Source organism: Grammomys surdaster, unplaced genomic scaffold, assembly GCF_004785775.1.
Source record: "Grammomys surdaster isolate TR1022 unplaced genomic scaffold, NIH_TR_1.0 125834, whole genome shotgun sequence".
NCBI classification, from domain to species: Eukaryota; Metazoa; Chordata; class Mammalia; order Rodentia; family Muridae; genus Grammomys; species Grammomys surdaster.
Window position 1 is genome coordinate 279,531 of NW_021620662.1, and position 13,222 is coordinate 292,752.

Consider the following 13,222-nt stretch of genomic DNA (forward strand, 5'->3'; position numbering starts at 1 on the left):
GTCCATACCTAAACATAGTAAAAGCAATATATAGCAAACCAGTAGCCAACATCAAACTAAATGGAGAGAAACTTGAAGCAATCCCACTAAAATCAGGGACTACACAAGGCTGCCCACTCTCCCCCTACCTATTCAATATAGTACTGGAAGTTCTAGCCAGAGCAGTTAGACAACAAAAGGAGGTGGAGGTCAAAGGGATACAAATAGGAAAGGAAGAAGTCAAAATATCGCTATTTGCAGATGATATGATAGTATACTTAAGTGACCCTAAAACTTCCACCAGAGGACTCCTAAACCTGATAAACAACTTTAGCAAAGTGGCTGGATATAAAATTAACTCAAACAAATCAGTAGTCTTCCTCTACTCAAAAGATAAACTGGCTGAGAAAGAAATTATGGAAATGACACCCTTTACAATAGTCACAAATAATATAAAATACCTTGGTGTGAATCTAACCAAGCAAGTAAAAGACCTTCATGACAAGAACTTCAAACCCTTGAAGAAAGAAATCGAAACAGATCTCAGAAAATGGAAAGATCTCCCATGCTCATGGATTGCCAGGATTAATATAGTAAAAATGGCCATCTTGCCGAAAGCAATCTACAGACAGATTTAATGCAATCCCCATCAAAATTCCCACTCAATTCTTCACAGAGATAGAAAGAGCAATCTTAAAATTCATTTGGAATAACAAAAAACCCAGGATAGTGAAAACTACTCTCAACAATAAAAGAACTTCTGAGGGAATCACCATCCCTGATTTCAAGCTGTACTACAAAGCAATAGTGATAGAAACTGCATGGTATTGGAACAGAGACAGGCAGGAGGATCAGTGGAATAGAATTGAAGACCCAGAAATGAACCCACACACCTATGGTCACTTGATCTTTGACAAAGGAGCTAAAACTATCCAGTGGAAAAAAGACAGCATTTTCAGCAAATGTTGCTGGTCCAACTGGAGGTCAGCATGTAGAAGAATGTAAATTGATCCATACTTATCTCCTTGTACAAAGCTCAATTCCAAGTGGATCTTTCATTCATTCATTCATTTTCCCTCTCTCTCTCTCTCTCTCTCTCTCTCTCTCTCTCTCTCTCTCTCTCTCTCTGGTGTGTGTGTGTGTGTGTGTGTGTGTGTGTGTGTGTGTGTGTGTGTGTGTTTTAGTTTGGTATGCTTGGTACTTTTTATTTTATTAAGGTTTTGTTTATTTTCATTATCTTTTTTTTTTTGTTTCTGTCTTTGTTTTTTAAGACAGAGAGGGAGAGAAAGACCATGAACTTGGGTGAATAGGGAGGTGGGAAAGATCTGGGAGGAATTGGGGATGAGGAAGAAGTATAATTGAGATGCACCCTATGGGAAAAGAATTAAAAGGAAAAAATAAACATTACTCTCAAATCCAAAAAAAGAAACATTGTATACATGTGTAAAATTTTCAAAGAATAAAGGTATTATTTAAAAAGATAAAAAAGAATGGATATAACAAAAAAATCAAGCATATTCATTTTTAAGAGTTAAGGATTACAAAAGAAAAAAATAAAACAGAGCAAACAGAATATGGTTTAAACGATCCAAAGCAAGCAGGGCTACAAACTGGACTAAGAAGTTTGTTTCTAGCCAGGCATGGTGCTGCACACTTTTAATCTCAGTACTTGGGAGGCAGTGGCAGAAGAGTTTCTAGGAGTTGAAGGTCTAAAGAGTAAGACCCTGTTTCCAAAAACCAAAAGAAAGCATAAATAAGTAGTTTAGCCCTTCTTCCTACAGAAAAATCATGATCCCTCAGTCCTGAATTTCAAAGTGAACAGAAGATACAACATTCTCCATCACCCACAATATTTAGAGAAGCCCAAAAGAAAAGGAAAAACTAGGATTAGCTGCCACCTCCTCGTCATTGGTTCCTAGGAAAGACCACAAATTCAGCAAGACTGGCTCACCCTGATCCTTGACAACAGCGTTATGCTACTCCAAGGAAGAGACTGAAAATATGGAAGAAAGAAAAACTAATCCCTGCCAAAGCAATCACAAAAATGTAGTAAGCTTATTACTATGCCAGGAGTAATTTAATTAAGTATGTTAAAGTACAGTCAGCAAACCAGGTGCAGGAGAGCACATCTGTAATCCCAACTACTTAACAAGAGATGGCAGGAGGTCAGTAGGTTCGAGACCAGCTTGGGTAACACAGCAAGCCCCCAAACCACAAATAAATTATTTAACTTAATAGAGTTGGCAAATGCTACATCTGATTCCTGCTCAGAAAAAAATTTAAAGTAATTTTTGTTGCCTAAAAATAATCTGAAGAAAATTAATTCATCATCAGTTGGATACATAGGTCATAGATGTCAAGTCACATACAGCAGAGTTCCAAAAAAGAATGGAAAGCTCATTCAAATTTCTCAATAAATGAAATATGATCATTGTATTATACATAATTTCACTGGAATATGTAGCCACAAGGAATTCATTCATTTAGACAGCTCTCACGGTCTACAATTTGTCATAGAATTCACATGTCTCTGCCTTTGTTAAGATTCAACCCTATAATACAGAATATAAAATGTGTCAATATACAACCTAATTTTTAAAAAAAGAAAAAAAATCCCCTGCCCTACCATTAAAAGTTTTAAATTTCAATTATACAAATGAATGACAAAGAAACTAAAATATAAAAACTTTTATCCCCATAATAAACCCCTGCCAATTTAAAATATTTAAATAAATACACACACACAAAACACACACACACACACACACACACACACATACATACATACATACATATATATGTGTTCTGTTTGTCTTGATTGGTTTTTCCTTTTTGAGATAATGTTTCCACATAGCCCTTACTGCCCAAGAACGAACTGTGTAGACCAGGTTGACCTAAAACTAACAGTGATCTACATGCCTCTGCCTCCCAAGTGTTGGCATTAAAGGCTTCATCACCAGGACCAGCCAAAATATAAACATTTTTAATAAATCTACTATCACCATGTCAACTGTATATGATAGCATTTATTATGTTTTAGAGGGTATTTTCAACTAATAAATCAGAATTATATTACTAATAATATAATTAATACTTATAGTAATATTCAAAAACAAGTTTCTCTGAAATATTGTTACTCTACAACAATATGAGTGGCAAAAACTACTGTTCAGCTCAATAATCTTGAAAAGTGACATAAAATTAACACAGAGCCACCAGGCATGGTGGTGTACACCTGTAATCCTGGCCCTCAGAAAACTAAGGCAGAAAGATGGTGAGCCACGTGGTGAAATACAGGCCAGTGGGTAAGAACTACACAGAAAACACTCTCTCAAAAACAACAATCAAAACAAGAAATCAAAAACACTCACCAGATAGTCAAATCAACCTCATCAGATAAATATTGCCTATAATCCAGCTGGGCAAAAAGCGGAAACAAAACTTGTACTCCTCCAATGGAATGCATGGCACTCTGGATGGAATGTGTTAAAACTGCCTTTACATCCTGGGAAAACACAAAACACAGTAAAGGTTTCAAAGACTTCTTTTCTAAAGCAATTGAAACTAAAATACAACAGGAAATACAGGAACACTAAGATGTAGTTTGCCGCATGTTTAATAAAATTTAACAAGCACACCTCAGTCATTCACTGACACTTCTGAGATAATACCTGGAGCATGAGTGCATGTGGTGAGTGAACAAAGATGGACGGATTGTCCTTCGGAGACGACTCGAGGCACAGCTGGGCATCTGTGGCCCGCGGGTTGTAGGTGAAGGCAATGGCACTGGAGAGTTTGCCATCATACAGTAACAGTTTATGGTGCTCAGCAAGAAAAAGGTCACTTTCTGCTTTAAATTTAAATGTGCCCTGTTAATTACAAAAACAAAACACAAAAAATAGTAAAATACACACAGCATAAGAAACTCTAAATACAAACGACCATAACGTAAAATGTAACACTACCAGCTAAGATATTGGACCTCTTAACATAATGTGTCGTTGCCTCCATGATTTACTGTCTTTTTTTGTTTGTTTGTTTTTCAAGACAAGGTTTCTCTGTACAGCCCGGGCTGTCCTGGAACTCACTCTGTAGACCAGGCTGGCCTTGAACTCAGAAATCCGCCTGCCTCTGCCTCCCAAGTGCTGGGATTAAAGGTGTGCGCCACCACTGCCCAGCCATGATTTACTCTCTTGATTGTTGCATTACGTTAAGTTTAACTTACATTAACTTTCATTTATCTCAGGATATTTTCCAATGGCTTCTGTGCCATCTGTTCTGACTCACTGGTTGCTTAAGAATGTGTCGTTTAATTTCCATGGTATAGATCTTTCCAATCTCACTCTGTCAGTCATAATAATATATCCGATGACTTCAATCTCCTTAAATTTACCAACTGAAGACTACTTCATGCACTCTCAAAAAGAACACATATCATGTGGGTGCTGCAGAGTCTTCTGTATGTTAAGTTCACCTGGTCTATATAGTTGCCCACATCCTGTTGATCTAAGTTAGTATCTGTTTTACCCACAGTCAAAGTAGATAGTGAACTTTCCTATTTTTATTGTATTGCCTTTTGTATGTTCCTTCAATGCTGTCAAAAATTATTTCACAGTCACATCTAAAAGCAATGTTTTAATCAATGAAAGGCTGCACACACACAGGGCTGGAGGGACAGCTCAGTTGTTGACAGCACTGGCTACTCTTCCAGAGTCCCTGGGTTCAGTTCCCAACACCCAAGTGGCAGCTCATAATTGTATGTAACTCCAGTTCCAGAGAATCTCACACCCTCACACAGATGTGCATGCAAGTAAAACAACAATCAATACACATAAAATGAAAATAAATAAATCATATTTTAAAAAGATAGAAAGACTGCATACACAATAGCTTATAGAATCACAGAGCCCAGACCAATAAGGTATCTTAGTTTATGTAAGCATACTGGAAGAATTATTAAATCAGTTGTTCAAGCACTGTGAATTTAAGTAAATTATGTATATTTTGGCACAGTTTAAATTTTTAATAAAGGGTAAGGTGGTGCACACCTTTAATTGCAGTACTCAGGAAGCAGCGCAGGTAAATCCCTGTGGGGTGAGGGCTCTCCTGAGCTACACAGTGAGTTCCAGAACAGTGAGAGCAACATAGAGTATACAGTTATTGTGAGCGCAGTTATATTGAGCACATTGTTACAGCGAGCACAGATGGCTCTGTGGGTATTAGTGCTTGCTGAGCAAACACGAGAACCTCAGTTTGGATCCCCAGCACCAGGGAATAATGTAGAAGGCCCTGGGTTCAGTCCCCACTTGGGGCAGGGGCAGAAAAAGAGAAAGAAAAAACATGAATTAACCAAAAACATGCCATCAAAGAATGAAAAACTCAGCCGTGACAGTGCAATGGTGTAGATGACTTGAGTGTGTCCCACAAACTAACACAAGTTGAAAGTCAATTTCCACTTTCCCACCGTGAAGAGCTATAAAGTGCAGAAAAGGTGATTTCAAGTGGGGCTTTGGAAAGCCAGTACAGTAAAGTATCCAACAGTGAATTCTGGTAGCATTATGAAGAGACAGAACCCTAAAAAGGAAGCACATTTGTATTCATTGCTAAATCTCTGCAAGCAAGTATGTCATCACCAGTAACAGGCCAAAGACCTTGCACCTCTAGAATAGGAGCCAACTGTTCTTTTTGTTATAAAGTTACTCTGTCAGAGGTATTTCACTACAGTAGTGAAAATGGACTAATAAACCTGCGAACATAAATCTGCATAAAGAAATTACATGTCCTATAAATAGTGAACACATAATAAATAGAAAACACACATTCCTCATTTTTAATGTCCTTAAAAGATATGCAAATGAAGTTGAAAAGAAATGATAGGGCTGATAATATTTAGAGCTGGGTTCATGCCTGTATCCCAGCACTCAGGAGGTGACAGGATTATTCGAGTTCCAGACATTTTATACTATTTGTGACTATTGTGAAGGGTGTCATTTCCCTAATTTCTTTCTCAGCCTGTTTATCCTTCGAGTAGAGGGAGGCTACTGATTTGAGTTAATTTTTTATCCAGCCACTTTGCTGAAGTTATTTATCAGGTTTAGGAGTTCTCTGGTGGAAGTTCTGGGGTCACTTAAGTATACTATCATATCATCTGCAAATCATGATATTTTGACTTCTTCCTTTCCTATTTGTATCCCTTTGACTTCTTTTTGTTGTCTACTTGCTCTGGCTAGGACTTTCACTACTATGTTGAATAGGTAGTGAAAGAGTGGGCAGCCTTGTATAGTCCCTGATTTTAGTAGGATTGCTTCAAGTTTCCATTTAGTTGGATGTTGGTTACTGGTTTGCTGTACATTGCTTTTACTATGTTTAGGTAATGAGCCTTGAATTCCTGATCTTTCCAAGACTTTTACCATGAAGGGATGTTGAATTTTGTCAAATGTTTTCTCAGCATCTAGTGGGATGATCATGTGTTTTTTTTTCTTTGAGTTTGTTTATATAGTGGATTACACAGATGGATTTCTGAATATTGAAACACCCCTGCATTCCTGGGATAAAGCCTACTTGATCACGATGGATGATTGTTTTGATGTGTTCTTGGATTCAGTTTGCGAGAGAGTTTTATTGAGTATTTTTGCATCAATATTCATAAGGGAGATTGGTCTGAAGTTCTCTTTCTTTGTTGGGTCTTTGTGAGGTTTAGGTGAATGGCTGAGAAGCACCTAAGGAAATGTTCAGCATCCTTAGTCATCAGGGAAATGGAAATCAAAACAACCCTGAGATTCCATCTCACACCAGTCAGAATGGCTAAGATCAAAAACTCAGGTGATAGTAGATGCTGGCAAGGATGTGGAGAAAGGGGAACACTCCTCCATTGTTGGTGGGATTACAAGATGGTGTAACCACTTTTGAAATCAGTCTGGCGGTTCCTCAGAAAATTGGACATACCATTACCTGAGGACCCAGCTATACCACTCCTGGGCATATACCCAGAAGATGCTCCAATATATAACAAGGATATATGCTCCACTATGTTCATAGCAGCTTTATTTATAATAGCCAGAAGCTAGAAAGAACCCAAATGTCCTTCAACAGAGGAATGGATACAAAAACTGTGGTACATTTACACAATGGAGTATTACTCAGCTATTAAAAACAATGAATTGGAGAAATTCCTAGGTAAATGGATGGAACTAGAAAATATCATCCTGAGTGAGGTAATCCAATCACAAAAGAACACACATGGTATTCACTCATTGATTATTGGATATTAGCCCAGAAGCTTGAAATACCCAAGATTCAAATCACAGACCACATGAAGCTCATGAAGAAGGAAGATCAAGTGGGAGTGCTTTGGTCCTTCTTAGAAGGAGTAACAAAATACTCAAGGGAGCAAATATGGAGACAAAGTGTGGGTCAGAAACTGAAGGAGGGGCCATCTGGAGACCATTCCACATGGGTATCCATCCCATGTGCAGTTACCAAAGGTAGATGCTGATGTGGATGTCAGGAAGTGTATGCTGACAGGAGCCTGACATAGCTGTCTCCTTAGAGGTCTGCCAGAGCCTGACATATTCAGAGGCAAATGCTCACAGCTAACCACTGAACTGATCAAGGGGTTCCCAATGGAGGAGTTAGAGAGAAGGAGCTGAAGGAGCTGAAAGGGTTTGAGGCCCCATAAGGAGAGTAATAATACCAACCAACCAGAGCTCCCCAGGGTCTAAACCACCAGCCTGGGAGCACATAGGGAGGGACCCATAGCTCCAGCTGTATATGTAGGAGAGGATGGCCTTGTTGGGCATAGGTAGGAGAGGTGGTCCTTGGTCATGTGAAGGCTGGATGCCCCAGTGTGGGGAAATTCAAGGGTGGGGAGGTGGGAGTAAGTGGGTGGGTGGGGACACATCCTCATAGAAGCAGGAGGAGTGGGGATGGGATAGGGGGTTTTGGGGGGGATGGGGAAAGAGGATAATATCTGAAATGTAAATAAAATATCCAATAAAAAACTTAAAAAAAAAAAGAGTTCCAGACTAGTCTTGGCAACACTACAATATTTCTCTAAAAGCTATGTACTGCTATGAACATAAATTCTAAATAGATGATTGGTGTACATATATGGCTTCTACAATATTTTATGATAATAATATAAAATACTTAGAAGTAAAATCTACAACAGTAACAAAACAAGAAAAAAAGAATATTCAAGACCATATCGGAAGGTTCTATACCAAACATTACATAACATGTCATGTATTGGCAATAAGAAAAACTATGTCAGAAATACAGAAGAACCTAAAAAAAAAAAAATGCCGAGATAATACAACAGACAAAAAACAGTGTTTGTGGAAGAAAAAAAATAAAGGAACACTAGAGGAGATTGACTGCCAACATTCATTCCAGCTATTTTAAAAATACACCTTATAGGTAATTTCTAAGTAACTTAAATTTACTTTTTATGGTTCTGCTTGCAAATCATAGTTGGTCCTACCATACATGTGTGCAGAGTATCACAATCATGAGAAAGCCTTCATGGCCTAATTACTTCCCTAGACTCACCACTTAACTTACTTCCTTGAGAGTTAAGCTTCAATGAATCTTAGAGAAATACATAATCAGACTTATAGGGAGAAAAATTTACCATTAAGTTTACTTCATTAAAAAAGTCAAATTAATTCAAAATGAACCACAAACCAACTGAGAAATATTAAAACAATAAAACTAAGAAAGGAAAGTGAGAAAATCTTTCTAATATTGTAGTCAATATTTATAAGGACACAAAAAAATTGAAAGTTATACTTGATAAAAATCAAATTCCTGAGGCAGGTATGGTGGCACATACCTTTTATCCGAACATTCAGGAAGCAAAGACAGACAAATATCTGAGTTTGAGGCCAGCCTGGTCTACAGAGTGAGTTCCTCGACAGTCAGGATTACATAGAGAAACTCTGTCCCAAAAAAATAAATAAAATTTCTGTTCTTCAAAAACCATATTAAAAATAAAGTCAAGGTACACAAGAAAAATTTATAAGCCGGGCAGCGGTGGTGCACGCCTTTAATCCCAGCACTTGGAAGGCAGATGCAGGTGGATTTCTGAGTTCGAGGCCAGCCTGGTCTACAGAGTGAGTTCCAAGACAGCCAGGGCTATACAGAGAAACCCTTTCTCAAAAAACCAAAAAAAAAAAAAAAAGAAAAAGAAAAATTTATAAATCATACACCTGAGAAAAAATTATGTTCACAATATTTATGGAACTCTTGATACCTAGTAAGAAAATAAATCACACAGAAGAAAATTGGTGTGAAAACACAAATAAACAGCCAATAAGCAACAAAAAGATCTTAAGTATCTCAGGGCAGTAAGAGAATTGCAACCACAGAGAGGCCAGTCATAGTGACATATAGCTATAATCCCTGCACTTGAGAGGTAGAGACAGGGTGCTCAGGAATTCAAGGCCAGCATCAACTATGTACCAAGTTCAAGGCTGGCTTGGGATACTTGGGACCCTGTCTCAAAAAAGTGGGAGTGGAGGGAGGAAGCTATAAACATTCCTCCCATGGGAACAATCTTATCCCTGAGTAAATATCCAAACAAAATGAAATAATGATATCAAAGAGACATTTGCACGTTCATGATTATAACACCATTATTCACAATTGCCATTAAGTACAAAAAGTGTTCATTAAGAGATAAAATAGGCTGAGTGTGATTACAGTTGCCTTTCATCCTAGCACCACTGAGGCAGAGGTAGGAGGATCTGTGAGTTCAAAGTCAGCCTAGTTCCAGGACAGTCATGGCTGTGTACAAAGACCCTGTCTCAAAGCAGGAGGTGGGAAGAAGAAAAATAGATGGTACATATATGGAATAAAATATTATTTGGCCATTAAAATAAATTAAATTTCCGTCAGTTTGACAATGTGGATAAAACTGGAGGACATATATTAAGTAGAGTAATCCAAGACACAGCAGATAAATGATCCTTGAGCCTCTTCATTCTTAATCTAAGACTGTCAATCTCTTAAAAATTGAAAGTTGAATGATGGTTACCAGAGACAGGTGTCGGTGGAGAAAGAATGGTCAGTGTATACTACAGATGAAAGAAAGAAGCTATGGTACATGGTTGGCCAGCAGGAGAACTATAAATAAGAACAATATATTTCAAAAATGCAAGGAAAAGTAGGAACATTTTATCATGAAGAATGATAAATGTTTGAGAAGACAGGTACATTGATCCTGATTTGAACATAATATAAAGTATGTATTTTAATGCTGTGTGGTACCCCATGAATATGAACAATTTTATGTCACCTTAAAAACAGATTTGCCTTCATCGAAAGAATTAGAGCATGAAATAAAACTGAAACTCAAGCAGGCACTTTTGACAATATCTCACACATGTCAAGTATGCTGCATTCTTCAAAATGTGAAGTGCCCTTTGACCCCTGTGATTTCCCTGTCATGCTCCCAGTGCCCTGGCATACATTATATAACTACTCAAGGTATAACTCCCCATGTATGACCCACCTACTAATCAAACCCAAAAGGCATTCGACCGTTAAACAGTAGACAGTAAGTTAAGTACCTTGTACCCCAGGCCCAACTGATAAATGGCAAAAATCTGAGCTGCATTAAGAGCATCACTGAAAAGGTAAACCGCAGTCATCTGACCACAGAACACCCGGTTTGCATCTGCTGTTTCTGATGAACCCAGGAAGCATTTGTCAAAGGTCTGTAAGAGAAAGCAGGTTTTAAAATATATATATATATACACTCTGCAAGTGATAGATAACACATATAAAAAATAAAACACTATGAATTAAAACTCTTCCATGCCGGGCGGTGGTGGCGCACGCCTTTAATCCCAGCATTTGGGAGGCAGAGGCAGGCGGGTTTCTGAGTTCAAGGCCAGCCTGGTCTACAGAGTGAGTTCCAGGACAGCCAGGGCTACACAGAGAAACTCTGTCTCGAAAAATAAAAAATAAAATAAAACTCTTCCATATTGATAATGTGGATAGACCTTTATCCACAATATAATATAATACGATATAATATATTAAGTAAAAGAACAAAGACACAGGCAGATAAATGCACGTATATACATATGTTTCTTTCTAAACTATACATGAATAGAGTAAAAAAAAATTTTCATTTAGCACTTATTCCTTCACACCTGGAATGGAGATTGGGCACACAAGTTCTCTAAGTTACAATAAATACAATTTGTTAACAAAGAGACAGTAAAAAGAGAATCAGACAAGTTGACATGATACTAAGTTAAGAAGTTAAACATCTCAATTGAAGGGAAAGCTTTGTCTGAAGCAGGGAATGATGAGTTTGGTTTGGGCCTGACCCTTCTCCCTGCACCCTTTTTATAGTAAAGACACTAGTGTGTCCCATTAGCAATCACTGCTACACAACTAAGGAAGCGTATCCTTACCATCAACATGATGTTCTGTGACTCAGTGTTTCATACTGATTTTCAGGTGGAACATGAGTAGATCATATAGTTGATAAGTGACAGAACTGAGTTTCAGAGGTGTGTTTGATACCACACCATGAGCTCTGAAAGCTAACATTATCAACATGAATATAAAAATGGTATTAAAGGAGAGTGGCAGATGTGTGGCTTACTTTGAAGCCATTTTCCTTAGAGTCTTTTTTTTTTTTTTTAAGTTTTCTTTTTTTTTTTTTTTTGGTTTTCGAGACAGGGTTTCTCTGTGTAGCCTTGGCTGTCCTGGAACTCACTCTGTAGACTAGGCTGGCCTTGAACTCAGAAATCCACCTGCCTCTGCCTCCCAAGTGCTGGGATTAAAGGTGTGCGCCACTACCGCCCGGCTTAAGTTTTCTATTAAAAAGAATGTTAGAAGGAGAGAAATAAGACCATCCCTAGTTCATTCTAACCACTGAAAACATAATAAAAAATAATAGTACTAATAACAGCGATGAAGTATATGCAAAGTGTATGGACATGTATTATCTAACTTCTTTATAAAATAATCACCTTTATCTAAACCCAGAATAATTTTATGATAAAATCGTAATAATATTTTAGCTGATAAATCAACAAGTTTTATCAAAAAATAACACAGTAATCAAATTATGCCTATAAAAAATACATTATGGTATCCAAAATACATACTCAGTTTTTAAAACATTCTTGTTTATAAATTTCATTCCTTAGTGTACTGATTAGTTTTGTCAACTTAGGACAAGCTAGAGACATCTGAAAGATGGAACCTCAGATGAAAAATATTCTCCTCATACTGGCCTGTAGGATACTGTCCAGCCCACTGTGGACAGTAACATCGCTGAATAGTCGATCCTGGATTTGATAAGAAAACAGGCTGAGCAAGATGAGAGGATCAAGCTAGTAAGCAGCGCTCCTCCATAGTCTCTGCTCCTCCCCTGACTTTCTTTGATGATAAACAGTGATGTGAAGTGTAAGTCAAAGAAACCCCAGGCTGCTGTTGGTCATGGTGTTTATCACAGCAATAGAAACCCTAAGACACACGGCAACATTTTGGAAACTACTTACATCACTGGTGTTGACAAACCATGTTATCTCTCCATAGGAAGCAAGTTCACCATTCACATAACATCGAAGCTCACTGTTCTTCCATCGGTTGTAAATGTGTACTATAGTTACCATGTACCACTGAGTAAGCAAAAATAAGGATTCTCTTACTAATACAGCCACATTGATAATAACTAAAAAGTGAGAGATTTTAATTAAACTTAAAAAAATTTTGGGTACTTTAACTAGCCCAATATTCAATCTCTAGAACACTATTTATTTGGGGAAAATCACAGAAGATTAATCTTAATCACTAGATAATTTCACCAATGTAATATTATGAAAAATTTCAAACATATCACCAAAAAGTTAAATAACTAGTACAAATATCTTCTTTAAATTTTGAGCATCTGATATCTACCTTTGACATGTTATTGATGACTATTTACTAATCTCTAACATATTAAAAGAAGACAGTATAAAGTAAATATCATTTTCTTTTCTCCTGGCATCTCTCATAAAACCTGAAAATAACCACACTGGAGAAATATCTCTATGGTTAAGAGCATTGTCTGCTCTTCCAGAGGTACTGAGTTCGGTTCCCAGAAACCATATGGTAGCTCAAAATTTATCCTGGGATCTGATGCTCTCTTCTGGCATCCAGGTGTACACTCAGCTTGAGCACTCACATATATACATACATACATACATACATACATACATACATACATACATACATA

At 37.4% G+C, this 13,222-nt stretch overlaps 1 protein-coding gene across 1 annotated transcript in view; it reads right to left on the bottom strand.

The window, feature by feature from the left end:
• Lrba (LPS responsive beige-like anchor protein) overlaps nucleotides 1-13,222 on the bottom strand; it is a gene marked incomplete at its 3' end in the record, with an annotated part of 362,529 nt that overhangs the window by 278,203 nt on the left and 71,104 nt on the right. Inside the window, exons 7-10 of the mRNA XM_028789471.1 lie at nucleotides 12,504-12,623; nucleotides 10,551-10,697; nucleotides 3,651-3,848; nucleotides 3,351-3,484 (exon numbers count right to left, since the gene is read on the bottom strand). Coding sequence (XP_028645304.1) covers nucleotides 3,351-3,484; nucleotides 3,651-3,848; nucleotides 10,551-10,697; nucleotides 12,504-12,623 — 599 coding nt within the window. The remainder of the gene's footprint in view (nucleotides 1-3,350; nucleotides 3,485-3,650; nucleotides 3,849-10,550; nucleotides 10,698-12,503; nucleotides 12,624-13,222) is intronic.